At 34.9% G+C, this 18,796-nt stretch overlaps 4 protein-coding genes across 4 annotated transcripts; 2 read left to right on the top strand and 2 right to left on the bottom strand.

Moving 5' to 3' along the window:
• Positions 1-47: 47 nt before the first annotated feature.
• HELRODRAFT_117079 (hypothetical protein) lies at positions 48-2,740 on the bottom strand. The gene is made up of 6 exons (XM_009013872.1): positions 2,632-2,740; positions 2,241-2,292; positions 1,842-1,943; positions 1,600-1,685; positions 702-893; positions 48-328 (listed from the first exon to the last, which is right to left on the bottom strand). Exons 1-6 carry the CDS (start codon positions 2,698-2,700, stop codon positions 146-148), a joined length of 684 nt encoding a protein of 227 aa, XP_009012120.1. The 5' UTR covers positions 2,701-2,740; the 3' UTR covers positions 48-145.
• Positions 2,741-5,082: 2,342 nt separating this feature from the next.
• Positions 5,083-7,400, top strand: HELRODRAFT_183857 (hypothetical protein; the record flags this gene model as incomplete). Its single annotated transcript, XM_009013871.1, has 6 exons — positions 5,083-5,196; positions 5,619-5,771; positions 6,069-6,129; positions 6,247-6,404; positions 6,770-6,907; positions 7,341-7,400. The coding sequence occupies 6 exons, from the start codon at positions 5,083-5,085 to the stop codon at positions 7,398-7,400; spliced, it is 684 nt and encodes a 227-aa protein (XP_009012119.1).
• A 574-nt stretch (positions 7,401-7,974) lies between these two features.
• Positions 7,975-13,622, top strand: HELRODRAFT_117076 (hypothetical protein). The gene is made up of 13 exons (XM_009013870.1): positions 7,975-8,062; positions 9,854-9,858; positions 9,880-10,583; positions 10,607-10,674; positions 10,882-11,094; positions 11,294-11,476; positions 11,710-11,913; positions 12,088-12,283; positions 12,390-12,532; positions 12,665-12,780; positions 13,036-13,264; positions 13,395-13,534; positions 13,583-13,622. The coding sequence occupies exons 3-12, from the start codon at positions 10,463-10,465 to the stop codon at positions 13,485-13,487; spliced, it is 1,566 nt and encodes a 521-aa protein (XP_009012118.1). The 5' UTR covers positions 7,975-8,062; positions 9,854-9,858; positions 9,880-10,462; the 3' UTR covers positions 13,488-13,534; positions 13,583-13,622.
• Positions 13,623-15,854: 2,232 nt separating this feature from the next.
• Positions 15,855-18,504, bottom strand: HELRODRAFT_186287 (hypothetical protein). The gene is given in 7 exon segments (XM_009013869.1): positions 15,855-16,152; positions 16,167-16,678; positions 16,744-16,867; positions 16,998-17,073; positions 17,332-17,459; positions 17,611-17,705; positions 18,223-18,504. 6 exon segments carry the CDS (start codon positions 18,326-18,328, stop codon positions 16,176-16,178), a joined length of 1,032 nt encoding a protein of 343 aa, XP_009012117.1. The 5' UTR covers positions 18,329-18,504; the 3' UTR covers positions 15,855-16,152; positions 16,167-16,175.
• Between the last annotated feature and the right edge of the window lie 292 nt (positions 18,505-18,796).

The raw sequence follows: 18,796 nt of genomic DNA, 5'->3' as shown, positions 1-18,796 counted from the left end.
TCATACATGATATTTATTCAACAACAGTTAATTCAATTGGTCGGCATGTTTGCGAGCTGCTTCATTCATCAACGCAATTATTCTCTGCATGACATTTAATGCCGTTTTTTAAATATCGGAAGGTACTTGGGCAATTAAAAACGTATCAACATTTCACAAAGAAGCTGCAGAGCGAGCGGGCGCAAAAGTAGCATACATCATCATACACCAGCACGAATGTACCGACTTCAACTTGCTTGATGAACTTGTTGACCTCCTTGCTAGTGTAGAATGCAGCCACTTCAACGTTCAATTGGAACCACTGAGCACCCCGACTCGACTTTGTTAACTGAAATTGTGAGCGTGTGTTCTTGCGTGCGTGTGTGTGTGTGGCTCTTGAATGAATTTGTGCTTGTGCTTTCGGTTGTGTGTGTTGTTTTCAAGCAAACTTGCGCTAGCCGTATTGTAAAATAAACAGTCGATGAAGAAAATTGTGTGAATTTTCCAAAGCATCAATCATTGAAGCAAAATGAGAAATGTTAAAAAAGTCAAAATTTCAAAATTTTAATCAGCCAAAGCTGGAAGAGCCAGAAGATCTTTGATGAAAGATCGTAAATAATTAATAAAAGATCATAAATAGATTAATGAAAGATCATAAATAATTAACAAAAGATCATACATAGATAATTAATGAAAGACTACATGAAAAGAAAGAATGCAACCTTGTCGTGTTTCTTGCAAATCTTCTTGAAGCCCTGGTAGTTGAGCGTCTGATAGTTCTGCAGAAGCACCAGGTTGAGGTAGAACTCACTGAAAGCCAACTTGATCTCCCTCAGTGTCTTGTGCGACTTTGCCACTCTGCACTCTTCTTTGTTCGCATCAAATGCTGAAAAACTTTTCGCCGCTACGTTGTTCTGACGGATCAGAATTTAAGAAAAGTTCTTTTAACAAATCCAAATTTAATATGTCGCACATCACTTGCGAATAATAGTTATTGTAAGAGCTATATAATATTAATAATTATTGTTATAGTTGGGCGGCACGATGGTACAATGGTTGAGGTGCCTTGTCTTGTTGAAGCAGTGTCTGCATTCAAATGGAAAGAAATCCCATCCTGACATTATTATTTTTGCTGTTCTAATGATTAAGTTTAGTGTATAAGGACTGCATTTATATGCTATTAAAAATTACATAACGCCAGTGCAGTAAACAACCAACCATTCAATGTATATATATTTATATTTATATATTCACATATATTGGATTAATATATATATATATTTACATACACTAGAGCTGAGTTTGAGACTGTCATATGGGCAGTCAGCAATCAATATCATAACATTTTCTGCATAGTTTTGTTTACAATGAAGCATTTCAATTCTTTTAATGGTGATATGATAGCAGATGCTACTGAAAAAACTTTTAATGTGAACAAAAATGTTCAAGAATTTTGTTCTTGAATTAAATAAACTTGAAAAAAATCATCAAATTGTTTTTAGAACATTTGAAAGGTTATACACACATATATATGTATATATATATATGTGTGTGTGTGTGTGTGTGTGTGTGCGTGTATGTGTGTGTGTGTGTAGGTAAGCATGAAAGATGTTGACCAACTTCTTGATGTTTCCTTCTACTTTTAATCACTATTGAAAGATCGAATTCAAGATTTGAAAACTTCCTGGCTGCTTCAGCTAATTTTTCTGAAAGGAAAAATTAATTCTATTCTATAATTCTAATTTTAAATCTATAAAAAAAAATTTGAATAAGATTGCACCCAAACATTTTTTTATCAATCATTATTATCATTTTGACACACATAAACTCTATAAACCATCCATCCATTTAAAACCACTGACCTAAGAAGAAATTGTTAACTTTGCACAACTCCTTGTCTAACTGCTGCAAGAATTCATCAGCAAACCTGCCATAGTACACTTCGATGACAAAAACATCTGTAACTAATTTATAAGAGGAGGGCATGTTGTTAATGTGTTATTGTTCATAATATGAAACGCAAGCAGGCTTGGCTCAGCAGATGCATGAATGAAACATGAAGGTTACAAAATGGAATCAAATATAAACCGTACAATAAGCAAATAAATAGTTTATCATTCAGTAAAACCATTAGAAAAGTTTTTAGACATGTATCAACAAACAATAAAGACAATTTAATATTTGTATCTGGCCAAGGCTAGGGCAATAGTCGTTGTTGACTGTTTATTTAAAAATTGATTAAATAGTAACTTGCAGCTAACTTTCAATAGAAGGAGCATCTTCAACAGCTCTGTAGAGCATTCTTTTCAATGTCTTTGTGGTTGTGCATTAAAAAATATAATTATAAATACAATTAATTTAAAAGTTACCCAAATACAAATATTATTAAACAAATTAACTTTTGTGCCAAACAATCATTAAAAATTTTAACTTGAGTATTGAATAGGTCTGAATTATTATTTATTTAGTTAATTTAAACTAATTAAATTTAATTTATCTCAAAACCGCAAAAAAAAGTGATGGATGGACGGTCACTGGTGATCAATTGATCAGCCATGCACAATGCAGGCAGGCATTCTCAAAGAATGGAAGCAAACCATGCAAGCAAGCGAGGGGCCGATCGATGTTTAGAAAAAAGTGACAGTTGCCAACCTCGTAACTGACGTATTGTTTGTGCCATTCCGGAGTTAGGTGGCTCAACAAATGATCCGAAAACTTCATCTTTCACCATTAAAACCAAATCCACTCCAGCAAATACCATCTAGGCATTTAATTTAATTGCAACTTCAACGAGTGTATTATAAATCAGGCCAAAATCCAATACTTCTATTACTATGTACAGACACTCTTATATAAGTAATGTCATATGTTCTATAAAAACGTCTATAAATGATATACCTACATAAAATTATAGAAAAAGTAGTTTATAATTAATTATTGTTAATTATATAATAAAAAGGAGCATCAAACCTACAATACCTGACCAACAAATCAAAGTACTAATATTGTACGAAAAAACCCAAAGCAGCAAATTTAATAATCTGAAATAACACTGCAACCGATAATTATCCCCTCAAACAAGCAAAAGTAATCTACCAGTAGAGCGTAACGATGACGCCTGTGATCATCTGACAACTACCTCATTGTGAAGACGACTTACGTGCCATCTTTCTTACGGTGGTCCTTCAATACACTCTAAATTAACACACAAAAAGAAAATTACGGGCGAGGATCGTCAACAGAGCAACAAACCACAGCTTCGGCTGTACATTTAGGCTACTAACCACAAACCACAGAACGCTCGTTTTTCTGTCATTCCATGACAACTCCAGTATTTTTCTTAAACCTTTCATTACAAATGCTTCAATTCTTCTTTCATCTTACATTATCATTGTCCAACCTTCCGGACCATAGACTTGCTACCGGCCATACCAACGTGCGCAGCATACGAATTTTAGTATTTAATATGATGGAATGACTCTTCCACTGCAGACCGCCTGTTACCCCTTGTGCTTTGATAAGTATTGCTTAATTGTATGTAGGACTAACTGTTCAATTTGATCGAACATTATTTTCGAATGTTCGACAGTCTGCGGGTCTGTGGTGATGAAATTTCGGTTTTACTTGCTTTTACTGGATAAATAACTTTTTTATCGAAAAGAGCAACTTCCTCTATCCTTTTGATACAAAATTATCGTTCTATTTATTTGAATAATATTTTGAAATGATTTATTTTTTTTACAAACTAATTGATTGATTGATTGATTGATTGATTGATTGATTGATTGGTTGGTTGGTTGGTTGGTTGGTTAGTTGTTTGTTGATCGATTGATTGATTGATTGATTGACTGATTGATTGATTGATTGATTGATTGATTGATTGATTGATTGATTGATTGATTGATTGATTGATTGATTGATTGATTGATTGATTGATTGATTGATTGATTGATTGATTGATTGATTGATTGATTGATTGATTGATTGATTGATTGATTGATTGATTGATTGATTGATTGATTGATTGATTGATTGATTGATTGATTGATTGATTGATTGATTGATTGATTGATTGATTGATTGATTGATTGATTGATTGATTGATTGATTGATTGATTGATTGATTGACTGATTGATTGATTGACTGATTGAGAGATTGATTTGATATTCGTTGAAGAACACAAAATACACTGATCTGCTGGAATGTAAAAAAAATTCCTTAAAATTTATTTATAACTTGATTAATCAATTAGACAAAATAAACACATGATGGAATCTAAAAAAAAAATCTCAAATAAACCAGTTTTCAATTCTTGTGATGGCCCGGTGGTTAAGGTAACCTGGTGCGGTTTCGAAGTGCGTGCAGTACCTATAGGGAATACAAAAGATCCCCACCTATTACCTTTGATATACTTCTTCTTCTTTCTCGTGCCTTATCCTTTCAGGACATTGGCGACCAGTGACCTCCACAAAACCCGATCGTTAACACTTTGTAAGAGTTGAAATGTGGTGAAATTCAATAAGTGACAAAAGGACTTTACGAATGTTAATTGGTCTTTTTATCTGCAATCTTTTCAGTATTTGTTAGATTTTCCATTTTTTCTTTCCACATATATGATGTGACCAAAAAACTCTAACGGCCCCCGTCGGATAATCTGTAGTAATTGATATACATATATGCCTTAGTGTAATTAAATAAACCATTAACATTTTTTTAACCTTGTTATCGTCTGAATTATATAAGAATATTCACTGAGATTTTTGATAAGTTAAACCCGAATATTTTGATAAATATATGAAAAGGAGTAATCCAAATGTACACATATACTTTTTACATGTTTTTTATTTCATTTTTTATATGTTTTTTTTTTAACCTTTGCCTAGAAAAACGAAAATTCATATACTTATAATACAATTATAAACTTATAATATATAAGTTAATATTAAATTACATATATATAATATATATTATAGATATAATGTTATATTGAATTATATACGAGATTTGGAATCCAGGTTTGCTAAGCTTATTGAACCATTTTAATTTAATTAAGCTATTCTATGCTTCAGCTGTTTGCCTGCTTTTCTCAATAGGAGCAAGACATGGCGGAGGGGGGTTTCAAAAGTTTTTCTTGCAAGTCTCCGTCGGCTGGGGAGTTGAAACACCAAAAAATGTACAAGATGTCTACCCCGCCGTGGAAGGATTCCTACCGGAAAGTTGGTCAGACTTTCGTTTTCAATCAATTAATTAATTTAATTAATTAATATTAAATAAAATAAATAAATATATATAAAATGAATGTGAAAGTTATAAATTAAAATTTAAATTAATTATAACTCTAAAAAATTATAAAAAAATAATATTGTTGATTGATGTTGGAATTACTATTTCGGTTACCTTATTGTTGGTGACATTTAGCCACTTAAATAAATAAAAGGCAAAAGCTTAATTTTAATAAATCTAACACTATATAGATATATATATATAATATAAATATGATAATAATTTATATAATAATTGCTAGCTATTAATTAATTATGTAAGTTAGTGTACACATGTATGCATTTTACGTTATAATTTATTACGTTTTTTATGTTTATAATTTGTTTGATTGAATTGTATGTTCATTTAATAACAGAGTTGTAAGGAGCGGCTGGCTGCCAACAGGCAAACATTCCTTGAGAAATTGAGGAATTGTGCATCTCGCGATGATGTGACAACTTCACTTAAAAACTTTTTCATCTCAGAGTGCAATAAAACTGCAGGCAACAACCTCCATGCTCACATAGATGTTAGTTGTTCAGAAAAATCTTTTGAAAAATGATTCTTCTGTAATGCTTGTCACTTTTTAGATCTTATTTATTTCTTTATCTATTTATTTGTTGTTCATGTTATTCAACTTTCTTGTTTTCTTTACAAGAAAATTTACTTTTTTAGTTAACATTTCTTATTTTTTTTCAATCATTAATGTGTAATGTTATGTTTTTTTTTCTTAGCCAGTTTCATGTTAAATCTTTCAATAGGGTTATATAATAAATTCAATAAATGGATAATAATGTAATTTGTCATCATTAATCATTTGTTGTAGGAGAACACAGATGATTTGCTTAAAATGTTTGAAGAGATTAATGGAGAACTGGAGTTGGAAGGTGTTTACGTCTTTCTTTGTTCTTAATTCGCCTTTCTCAGTCTCAAGTTGTTGTTGTGATCGTCATTTTAATTTTAAATTCCAACTTCGGGCAAACTTGTATTTTCAATTTCTATAGAGCTAGAGATACTTCATCAGTACAAGCACTATGAAGAGTTATGTGATGATGAGATGATCAACTACATGGAATCTAATGATATCATCACCTACGATAGTGTCAATGATTATACTAACACTTTCACTACTAACAATAATACTAATGCAGTTCTTTGTCCGGTCTGTCAAAGGTGATACATACATATGTGGGAAGGGACTAAATTTTATATTCACTTTTTTTGTAGTGTAAATATGCTGTCGCATGTTAATTAGATTTGGATGCTGTTTGCTACAATAAGTCTTGATTTAATTTTTCATTTCTTTCACTGAAATTGGATATAGCAAATGTAGCAATTAAATTTTTTTTCTAGAAATTATTTGTCAGTAAATTTTGGACTAGTGCAATGTTCATGTGGACTGCAAATTCAATCAGAGGTTTCATCTCTACATTTTGGCATGTTTCATTTTGATTTTAAGTTATCGATTAACATCGTAATCCAAAGATCTTCCTAATGACCAAAGAATAATATTTTTAACTTTTCTAGCAAACGTCCTTAACATTGGATGTGATTGAGGCTAATTTGCAACACGCAATGCAGGACCACTCCTCATCATGTCCCGATCATCCAATGTTTAGTGCCCTGCAACTTCAAACTGTTAAAAATCTGCAGATGTTATGCAAGGTTTTCAATGAAGATATTATTGATATGTATTCATTTCGTTAATTAAATATAGTTTATGAAAATACATGTCTAAGTTTTTTTTTTGATTCTGAGCTCTAAACTGCTAGAAACAATTTTATAATTGAAAGTTCTGGAAGGTTAATTTGAGTAGAACGTGTTAAGTTGAAGAGAGATAGAGTTAGGATTACGTCAACTCAGAGATGTTATTAGTGATGAGTAAAAACAAGGCACATAGATATGAACTATTAAGAGTAAGTTTAAAACAAAATTGAAAACATGTGGACGGAATAAGATGGTAGGGAGTGATGAGAATATTAATAGTTGACTACAACGATTCCAGGTCTCTGTGCATTTTAGTTATGATCTCGTTATAGCTTTATTTCAAGTGCAAGTCTCGTGTACTTTACTGAAGTTTATTCTGTAACTTTTGTAGCAAATGTGCTATAAATCTTGCAACATATCCTACTCGAGTTTGCTTTTTGAGAGCTTCTAATCGTTCTTGCAATTGATTTTTTAAACGTATCTGATATTTAATTTGTAATCGGTTTTCATTCAATAAAGTAATACATATAAAAAATGTTCACATTAACAGAACTGCAACTTTTCCCGCTTCATCATCTGACTTCAACTGCCACAACTTCTAAGCCCGTGTGAACATTTCTACCTGTCAGCTTGTAAATTGCAATCTACCGTGAATTATTGTCATTTTATTTCATGTCTTGTGTTTATTATTTTACTGTTTCTTATCGAGTTTCAATCATTGTTATCATCTTGAATCGTGATGAATACGTTATTTCGTTGTGAAAAGAGCTCGTCTTTTGTAGATTTCGGGTTGGTCTGTCGCCGTTCGACCGTCCATCCGAAGAACCTTTTTTTTTAAAATCGTTTCGTCCTGCATTGAGCTTTTTTCGATGCCAGAGTATCATTGGTCATTCAAAATAGCAATTCTGAATGACGAAGCTCTGATTGGTCGAGAAGTAAATTAGGCCACAGCTGCGGTTTAGTTAGGCAATTCTTATTGGTCGCCTCAAAAGTGGGTCACGTTCATGTGCGAGTCTTTGTTGTGATGATTGATGGTATCTAGTTGATAAAAAGAAAGATTTTCGCCTCAAATTTCTTCCATTTCAAGTTTCAAGCTGACTGTGGGTAGATCAGGTGAACAATCAAAATTTTGTTTCTGTCATTTTGCTCATTTAAACCCATTTTTAGTGTTTTTAACGATTTTATTGCAAGAGTTTATTGATTTGCCGGCGAATAAATGTCAGCTGATTCAGTTCAGTTGCTGTTTGCTTTCTATTTAATTTTTTAAAATTTGCGATTAAATGCTTTTAAATTTCGAATTTTTAAATAATTTTAATTTAGCGACTTGTTGAAATCTTTCATCTTAAACGCCGACAAGTTAATAGATTTGCTGCGACTGCTAGCTTTCTCTTTCTTCTTTCTCATTTCATTCTTGACAGCGCAATCAGCTGGAGCACATAATTATTATATTATATAATAATAAATTAGTGAATAGGTGGTTGGGGAGTTTGGTGGTTGGTTGGTGGTTGCGTCCTCAGATCTTCAAACCGGCCAGTTAGATTCGTATGCTATTTCTTTGTTGTTTAAAAAGCAGATTCTTCTATTATATGCGATACCTGATCATTACCACAATACAAACAAACACATTCAGCCAGCCCAATGATTTGTGGGAGTGACAGATTATTTTTTTGATTTTCATTATCACATTTGTCATTAAACAAGTGCATTGTCGGTTTTATTACATTTATTATTGTTGTTAATAAAATTTTTGTTAAAGAGGGAATATCATTGTTTCAGTAATTTTAATATTTTGTTTGATTATCCAACAACATTAATGAACTAACCAATCAGTCAATCTATTTTATTTTATTTTGGTAGCCTTGTGCATATAATTGCATACATACATACATACATACATACATACTGGCATAGATTTGATATAATATGTAATTAACTCGCAGATAGGATGAAATGGCTAAATGAAGGTTAACTCAATTTAAATCCAATTTCAAATGCATCATTCTTAGTAGGGGGCAGAAGTTGTGTATTTGATGTTGCTAATTTAAGTGGCAGAATCTATTGCACTGATCAGAGCATTGGTGAATAGGACAACTCAGATCCAGGGTACTCAAATAAATCTTGCTCACATTTCTATTATTAGCTGCAGGCATGTATTAATATTAATTTTGATATTGACAGCTGATTGTTATTATTCAACCTAATTGTTTATGCATGCCTAGAGTTTGTTGGTGAGTGCACCTCTCTACTTGCTGGTACTGTTTACACACAGAGTTTGCACTGCGGTGTGTAATGGTTGATAAAAACAATTAGGTGGATGGTTTTGTTTTGTTTGTTTGTTTGTTGTTGTTTTGCAAAAAGTTGTGAGAAGTTGTGATTACATATTACATATACACTTACATATACACACGCAAACACACACTTACATACGCACACAAACACACACATACGCAAATAGAGATTATGCACTTAATAACGAGATAAATAATGGAAAAGTACTGGTCTCAATAACATCATTATTATTTTTCTTGCTTATTATTTAAATGAGATGATGACGACGACGATGATGACGATGGTGATGATGTTAAATGTGAACTTGCCACAATGTGGTGACCACTGTGTGGTGGAAATGCGGATGTTCCGCTTCTGGGAGCTGCTACCTTCTACTCATCTCTGCTGCCACCATCTGTTCAAACTATTTAATTGAATGAAGTCACATGGTTTGGATTGTCGTTATTATTAAAATGCGAATTACAGGAGTTAATTGTTCCACTTACTTTGCAACTTCACTTTCTTCTGCTTAAGTTTTATATTTTATTAGCACAACTTTCAAGATGCTAAATTATTTCATCATTGTTGCAAAAAAGTTTACCAGGTAAGAATTTTTATTTTTCTTACCAACTACAGAAGCCATAACATCGACAACAGCGGTCACAGCATCGGCAACAGCAGCCACAGTGTCGACAGCAGCAGCCACAGCGTCGACAACAGCAGCCATTCCCTCAGCCACTCCAAATTCGTAAACAGTGGGAGACAACATGCAGACACCGACCACTGATCAGTTTAAAAGATTGATGAAGGAGGTATGCTGGAGCTGTCAGCTGTGTGTGAAGGAGAGGAGGTTCAGTCAGGTTAGCAAGCAGAACATGATGACGGTGGCCGGCAACTCGTCAGCCAAGAAACATCTGAACAAGAATCTCAGAGTGAAGTGCTGCGTGGATGCTGCTGCTGATGCTGCTGCTGCTGCAGGAGACTGCTGCAACGATTGCGACGACCCCTGCCACCAAAAAGACATTAATCTTGGATCTGTTCTTAGTAGCAATAGTAACGTTAATAGCAATAGTAATAACGTTGATAAAGAAATTGAGGATGATTTTGTTATCGTTGATGGAGATGGTTTGATATTAGATGAAGATCTGTCTCTGAAAAACTTAACAACAACAGCGGCAGCAGCAGCAGCTACTTGTACTGCGTCCACTGCAACTACATTTGCTGAACAGCATCAGTCAGAACCGAATGAACGTGCCAGTTCTGGTTTTGAAGAGATGTCGTCAACATCATCGCTCGCAAGGAATGGTAAGCAGCAGACCAGCAGCGACAACTCGATTGTTTCGGGACAAGTTGCAATCACAGGACACCTCGGACATTCGAGTAACACTTGCGTTGATGAAGTTGCAAAGGGAGAGGTGGAGAATGATTATCAGGAAGACGTTTTCTTCGATCATCACGTTCGTCAGATTCAATTGCACTAGTTTTTTTTCTGCTTATTGCTTTTTAACTTTAAACCCTTTTCGCGTTGATTGTTTTAGTTGGCTGACTGGTTGGCTGACTGGTTGGCTGACTGGTTGGCTGACTGGTTGGTTGACTGGTTGGCTGACTGGTTGATTGACTGGTTGGCTGACGTTTGCCATGCTGGCTGTACATTGTGGTCACAGGCGGGTTACTCATTGGCTGGAACTCAACTGATGAAGAACAACGTGAAGCCCCACAGGGAGTATGAGGACGACGACGACGACTGCTTGAATCACGTCTACCACATCCTTGCTTGCCATCCAAAGTTCTACGAATGCTTCACCTCGTGCCACAACCACATCCTCTATGGCTACGGACCACTGCCGCATCAACAAAGGCATTACCTGGCCATTATGGTCAGTTCGTCCTCGCTGTTGTTGATGTTGATGCTGCTTGAATAAATTTAATTTGTTGGTGGTGGGTGTTGCGACTCACCCCAGATGCTATCTTTTGATGACGTAACAATGAGAGCAGCACCGGTCGCCACCACCACCACCACCAACGACGACGACTAGTGGTGACAGGTTATGAAACTGAACACACAAATGCATGCAGGCAGCTTCGCGCCACACCTGCACCTACTTGGTCTCCATGCTGAAGAACGAGTACCTGACATTGGGAGGCTGCCCTGACTGGTTGGAGAGCGTTGAAAATGTGCCCAAGAAGTTGAGGAGTTTGAATGTGTTGAATGCTTTGATGGCCCACCGGCCCTGGTTACTCAACTACAAACATGTTCAGGTTGGCTGGTCGTCTGCTTTGCTGGCTGATTGGTTATTTGACTGACCAATTAAATGCTTCGTTGTGTTTTGTCAGGTTGTGCAGATCTGTTTTGTGTTATTTTGTATCAGGTTATGTTGCATAGGGTTTTTTTTTACGATTCTCATTTATTCAATGTAGCCAACGTAGCTAGCTAGGACTGATAACGAATGCTTGCTAAAGTTAAGAGTGAAGAACGACGCAACAACCTGCAGGAGATCGTGACGGCCAGCGATGAGAAGTGGATGATTTCAGAGCTGGGCCAGGCCGCCGTAATCCTCGCGCATTTCCATTCGCTGGCAAGTTTCGTGATGGCTTCTGGTATTCATCTGGTACCCAACGACAGGGGTTCAACTAGTGCCCAAAGTTGTGGGGGCGCTTCTTCGTCTGGATCGGAAGAAACTGATTCAGTGTCTTTGGTTTGGATTTAAAATTTTTTATTATTTTTTTATTTTCTTCTTTTTATTTGTGATTTATTCTGTTGCTTGCAGTCGCTAAAATTTCATTTGAATAATAACAATGGCTTTAATTCAATCTGAACCTCTACAAATTGTTGTTGTGAGGGTCGTTCATGAGTCTACTCTTCATTTCAGTCATCCGATATTGAGGTAGATTCAATCGTTGAACGAATGAAGAAACTGCAAGAAACATCTGTCATGGTTACCTGCAACAGATCATCATCATCATCAGCAGCAGCAGCTGCTGCTACGGAGTCCACTGTGAAGAAGAAGATAAGTCCTGAAGTTTTGTTGGAGCATTATGAAGACATAGAATGTCAATCATGTCTCTGTGAGTTTGTTTGGCTGTCGTCACTAATATTCTTTTTATATTGTTTGTCACCGTTGTTATCCTCATTTCTTCACTCCTTCACTTCCACCTACTTTAACTTTCTCAGTGCCGTTCAGCAAGAACAAATCTAATCAAAAGAAGCAGCAGCAGCAGCAGAATTATTTCCAGAACTTTTGTGAGAACATCAATTACCAATACGAAGATGTCGTTCACAAATGCAGTCCGGACAGCAGCAACAACATTTTTCAAGTCTCTCTCAATTCATTTTAACTCATCAGTTCATCTCGTTAATTTTCTAAATTATTGGTATATTTATTTGATCTCATTTAACCGTGGTACATTCCTTCGTTCATTTGCATTTCCTCATCACGTACCCAACAGATTCGGGACTTTTCCTGGCCAGATCATGGTTTCTGTTTATCGGATCGATTGTACCCTCAGATTGGCCAGTTGCTCGAGGATCGATTCTCTGTCGCCCAACACCTGACCTACAACAAGTTCGTTCGCCACTCATCGCCTCATTAGCCAACCAGTCATGTGATTTATTTATAGCTCGTCAAACAATATTGGTCAATCAGTTTAATGATTTATTTTTGTGTTTTTTCATTGGTTCTGATTCAAATTGTTTTATCGGCGGTTTCAAGAATTTTTATCGACTGAACAGTTCGTTAACTAACTTCAATTTCTTGCGTAATTTTGCACGTCCTGAATGAATGATTGAATGACACGAATGAATGAACTTTCAAACACAGCTTTGGTTACCAGCAAGAGAGAGTGGACACGTCAACCTTCAGACAAGCAGTTTGGAATTTCGTCCAGAGCCTCTATCACATTCGACACGACGGCTACGATTACGCAGTCATCCCGCTCCTGCTGGACAAGAAGACGAGGACTTTTATCAAAACTGTCGCCTGCAGACCGCAGAATGTCACAAAAAAGTTGTTTGAAAGTTTCGGGAAGGAGCTGAGGCTCTCAGAGAAGGTTCGTAACGCTGGGGCAAATAACAGCTTTTACGATTGTTGATATTTTTACTACGCAATTTAACAATAATTTTGATAATCTATGATATCTTAAATAAATGATCAAATAAATGATTTGATGAACTGAACAGATCCACATGAACGTCATTGTGATGGAGGCCAGGGTCCAAGCAGAGATTCTCTATTCACTCAGAACTCTTTCACAATATATGACCAAGTCTTAGTAGTAGTAGCAGTAGTAGTAGTAGTAGCAGCAGTAGTAGTAGTAGTGGTAGTAGCAGCAGTAGTAGTAGTAGTGGTGGTAGTAGTAGTAGTGGTAATTTTAATGACGATGAGCGTGTAGACGAGGATGACTTGAATTGTGCAGCATGCATCTTTTACACATTCTTTCGCTAGTTCATCCATTCACTTATTCGTTTGTATCTGCGATTATTTATTCATTTGTATAACTATTTATTCTTTTGATCCATTTACTTATCCATTCATCCATGTAGTCAGTCGGTCATCAATTGGGAAATTATTTTTCCATTCTTTCATCCGTTTGTTCGTTCATTCAATGAACAATTGAGTAGTTCAACTAATGGACCATCTATCCATTCATCCATCCATCCATCCATCCATTCATCCATCCATCCATCTATCGTGCTATCGTGCTTACTTGGAAGTTATCATCTCATTTTCGTTTCACCTTTAAAATTATTTTCTCTTTTTTTTCTCATAAAAATCTGAAAGTCATTTAGTCACCGTAATTTGGCAGTGATAATTATAATAATTATAAATAATTATAATAATTACTGTTGTGTGATTTGTATTTTAAATCTTATCTGTTAAATTTCTTGTCTTCAGTTAACCTTTAATCGTTTTTATTGCTGCGGTTGTTACCGATGAGTTGTTAAACAGTGGTAATATTATTAATTATTACTTCGTTATTGTTGTAGCAAGTCTCATTCATTATGTTCTTACTGTAACGTCTATTTTAATTTTCCATTGTTTTGTCTAGTGTCATTATATACCTCGCTTCAGCAGCGCTGGTGTTATCTTCATAGTGTGCACCTGAAATTTTTTTAAACCTATTCATTAATGATTTCTAACTGTCTGTTATGTATCGATCATGTTGTTATGTTGATGAGTCTGTGTCATTTCTATCATACATACAATCGTACTATTATTTATGTTGCTTTTGAAAGGTCCCTTCTCGGCAGATGACAAACAGACATCATGTAGTTCAGAACATTTTACTCGTTTGTGTGTTTATTACCTTCACCGAGTAGGTCCACAAATAAACTACACAGCTGTGGGCAAATGATGAATGCAAACTCTTACGATTTCATGGTTGATTATTGAGGCAACGATGATATTTAAGATGATGTTCTTCAAAACGTAATTGAAATTTAGTCTTAACATACTCGAAATCTTTGATATGTTTTCATTCACCGTCACAATATTTTCTGACATTTTCTAAATTCAAGTTTGCATTGCGATGTATTTGTTTTTGTAGTAATTTTCGAATGCTTATATTATCCAAACGACTACTTTGTTTAATTGTGAATCGGTTGTTGCTAATTAAGATAATTTGAATTATGTGATGTGCAGAATGTTTTCAGCATAGTCTGAATTTGGTGGGCTTGTCTGTTTTTCTTCATGTTGTGTGTTCACGATGTTGCTCTAAACATGACTGACGACGTAAACCGTTATAGTTGGACCAACATCCGCAACATGGAAACACCTTCCGACAGAATCATGTGACAATGTGCAACAAACAGTTGGACCACCATTGCTCGGTACATCTACACGCCTCCGCTCTTTGTCGATAATGAATAAAATTATTTCTAACATCTTTAAATGAACAAAATTATTATTTATCGCAGTGTAAATTTATCGAACAACCTTGTCCACATCCCATTATAGCCTCTTAACTGTCCGTGATTAATTTCATCGTCACCATCACATTTTGCGTGCGGTGTGTCCGATACCATTCTAAATACTTTTTATAGCAGCATCCCACAATTTTTTGTATGCATTGACGTATGTGTAATACAAACACATAAATGTATATATGTATATATATATGTTTTATGGAACGAGGTTTTCGTTAGAACAAATTAGGTTATATGTTTTTGCCCATTTGGTATTTATTAACTTTTTAGAAAGTAGTCCAACGGGACGCAACAGTTCGTATTTATTGAGATTTACTGTGATAGTGCGGCTGACTATCATCGCTGATCCCAGTCGAAACAACGTAGTCAGCCACACTACGACAGCGAACATCAATAAATACGAATCGCAGCAAGTTGCGCCGTGTCGAATCACTTTTTAAGAAGTATATATATATATATACATACACGTTTGTTGAAAATTTCTGAGAAAGAATGAACGAACCAACGTATGTCTAACTCGCATGATGTAAAAACTCATAACTGAATACAAACTAATAAAAACAGCCGACGCGTTTTTGTTTAGTTTCTCCCTCCCTCTCACTCACTCACACACACACACAGACGCACACATCCTGATATAAATAAGTATACACTCGAGATACTCCACATACATGCGCACACGTATTCACGCATTAGGAGGCAGAGACGAATGATCTCGTGGCGAGGCCGAGTCTAGGCTATTGTAAGCAGAATTATCAAGTCAGTCACCTAACCGAGGGCACGTGGATTTAACGCTCGTGATGATACAAATGTCTTAAACATGTATACAAAAATATGAAATTTTAAATTGTTTGGCAATTTTAATTCAATCGAAATAAGCAACAAATTAATAGTTTAAACATTCAGCCAATAGTTTGTGCATCAATGATTTTAGCGCCTCTGAAGATAACTCAATAGAGGCACTCTACAAATCTGCAATGATAGTTGGAGCTCAAGCACTCAATCAAATGAGACGACGGCAGTGAGCCATTCTTGCTATTCACTGCCAGTTTTCATTATATTGAGCGCCTTCGTCAAATTTAAAATTGCAGTCGGTGCATCTTCATATTGCAGGGCACTGTTTGCGAATTTGCAAAACTTCATTGCTTTACTGAAATCTTCATGCTTTGGTTGAAAGTTAGTTGCTGATGTATGCCTCTGAGCTGGTTGTGGTTGTGCAGGGGCATCAATGTAATTGTGAGGAAATGTTAATTGCGGAGGTTGCGACGATGAAGATGACGGTTGGGGATAGGAAGGCTGTTCGTTGAAATGTGCAGGTGGTTGGTTGAATGGAGACAGAGAAACATTTCGATGGCCTGGTGATGGATCCAATGGTAAGACTTTATTAATTTGTTGGTTCATAAAATATGGTCGACTGGCCCCCGCATCATCACTTGCAGAGTTGCTAGAGTAGTTAGCAGTGTTCGTGACTGGGTTGGAGGCAGGAGGCAGATTAGCAATTAAACTAGCTGATGATTGTGGCAGCTGAAATTGATGATCTGCAAAAGTAAAACTTTTTTAATGATATGAAACACAGCATTCTAATTGTTACAACTGGACCAACCTGTAGAGATGCCTAACTCGTCTGCAGCTTCGGCCTGGGGTCCGGGTTGTGGAGTTGCACCAACCTTCAGACAGTTGTGGATGTAAGCTGCCTTCCATTTTGCATATTTGCGACTTTTTTCTAGCTATAAATCAATACATACAAATTATAAAACAAAATAAAGCAATCTAGTCAACCTCCAATTTAAGGAACGTAGCCGACAAGCATGTAATTAATGACAAAATCTGTTTAGAAGAAGAAGAAAGCAGACAGACCTCTTCGGGGAGTTCACCAAACGTTGTCAAAACATCAAACAACATTGATGATGTATAAAATGCCTTCACTACGTTTCTAAAAGTTATAAAAACAAGTAAATATAAATGTAATTAATTGCCAACAAAACCTATAAATTGACATTGATAAATATTGCAAAAACACCACCCAAGTAATAAATGATTTGATAAACAAATTAAACAAATTAATATACTGTAAAATAAATACATATGTTATGTTGAATGTAAACTTTTCGATAGAAAACCAATAAAAGGTATGAAAGGCTTCTTACATATAATTCAACAACAAATAAAAATAATGCCACATATGACTAACTTGCCAAAATTACTCTTTCTGTCTTCTGTGTCAGCATAGAAAAAAAGTTTAATAGCATAGTTCTCAACATGCGCCTGCCCGACCAGCTCCGACTGGATAGCTTCATTGTCCTTCAACTGCACTTTCATCTTTATTTATTACACAAAAAGCAAGTATTAATAGCAGAGTTTTCAAAACTATTAAACTTTGCTAAGTAGCCCTAACCAAAAATATAATTAGTAAAGCATAAAAAAATTCTTATGCAATATAAACATAAAATGTAATAAGGAAGCAGGAGACCTCTTCCAAATGTCCCATGAGGAGCCTTAAGAAGTTTCTTGACTCAGGCGACTTCTTATCTATTTCCATGCCTTTCTGCATAGCATAAAGTCTGCCTGTCCATTTCAAATGATACATTTGTTGTTGATAGTAATCACAATATCACATGCCAATATATAATTAATTAAATGATTGTAAGTAAATGATTAGCTGATAATTTACTTGACAATAGAATTGTTAAACAAAAAAATAAGACAAAAACAATGAATAAATCTGAAATCATGAATAATATGATAAAAATATCAATAAATTTATTTTATTTATAATATGATGACTGTTGCTGAAATTATAAATAATCATAAAAATAAATAATTTAATTATAAATAAATTTATTTTCTTATATATAATAAATTATTAATAATACATATATATAACGTATAATTATAGTTATTTATATATAAGTATTTATAATTTATCTATAATTTTATAATAAATAAAATTTTTTTTATTATATGATAATTATCTTTAATTTTTATTTTATATTATAATTATGCTGTTATGACCTGATCGGTAGCTACCTAAAGAATTCAGATAGAGAATAATAAAAAATGTGATAACTGAAAAGTTACATACAGTAGTAGGCAACTACAGGATCCCTCTTGTCATGTTCGGCCGCTGTTTTCAGGTAGTGCTGAATTGGCTTGAAACTTGGTGGCACATTAGAGAGCGAATCGCTCATTTTCGATTGCAATATAATATACTTTATCTATAATTGAAGCAAACTGTTATTTTCTTGATTTTCATCCAACAGCGTAGCTTCAAGCCACGTTCAAACAAGCCTATCAAGCTTACTTAGGCAATCGTTAAATTAGGATTTAGGAATCACTGAGGAAGATTTTTTGGTTAAAAGTTAAAGAAGATAAGTGGTTAAATCACCAACCGCTTAACATATAAAAATTTACTGAACACGTAGAGGGCTATTATCTTCCAAAAACCATAGGCATCAGCGCACAAACACCGATATAATTTGAAAAGGTGCTAAATATGTGATAGATGGATACACACTTGAACACATTGGCAGTTGAATACGAACTACGAGATATGCGGCATCCTGCTGGGCACGGCAGTTTGTTCGCCTGGTTCGGCGTCCTAAGATACCTGGCCATGTTCAAATCATTCAATGTTGGAGTTTTCATTCATCTATCGC

Source organism: Helobdella robusta (genome assembly GCF_000326865.2).
Source record: "Helobdella robusta unplaced genomic scaffold HELROscaffold_122, whole genome shotgun sequence".
Taxonomy (NCBI): domain Eukaryota; kingdom Metazoa; phylum Annelida; class Clitellata; order Rhynchobdellida; family Glossiphoniidae; genus Helobdella; species Helobdella robusta.
This window is presented reverse-complemented; position numbering and strand designations above follow the sequence as displayed.

Bases quoted from the DNA above. Each gene is read 5' to 3' on its own strand.
- HELRODRAFT_117076 (XM_009013870.1), top strand. From the start codon at position 10,463: ATGAACGTGCCAGTTCTGGTTTTGAAGAGATGTCGTCAACATCATCGC. The intron at 10,675-10,881 runs GTTCGTCAGATT...TTGTGGTCACAG, and splicing joins ACGTTTTCTTCGATCATCAC to GCGGGTTACTCATTGGCTGG. The intron at 12,284-12,389 runs GTGAGTTTGTTT...TAACTTTCTCAG, and splicing joins AGAATGTCAATCATGTCTCT to TGCCGTTCAGCAAGAACAAA.
- HELRODRAFT_117079 (XM_009013872.1), bottom strand. From the start codon at position 2,700: ATGAAGTTTTCGGATCATTTGTTGAGCCACCTAACTCCGGAATGGCAC. The intron at 1,686-1,841 runs GTCAGTGGTTTT...TTTTCCTTTCAG, and splicing joins AGTTAACAATTTCTTCTTAG to AAAAATTAGCTGAAGCAGCC. The intron at 894-1,599 runs GTTGGTCAACAT...CTGATCCGTCAG, and splicing joins GTAGAAGGAAACATCAAGAA to AACAACGTAGCGGCGAAAAG.
- HELRODRAFT_186287 (XM_009013869.1), bottom strand. From the start codon at position 18,328: ATGAGCGATTCGCTCTCTAATGTGCCACCAAGTTTCAAGCCAATTCAG. The intron at 17,074-17,331 runs GTTAGTCATATG...TATAACTTTTAG, and splicing joins AGAAAGAGTAATTTTGGCAA to AAACGTAGTGAAGGCATTTT. The intron at 16,679-16,743 runs GTTGGTCCAGTT...TTACTTTTGCAG, and splicing joins CGAGTTAGGCATCTCTACAG to ATCATCAATTTCAGCTGCCA.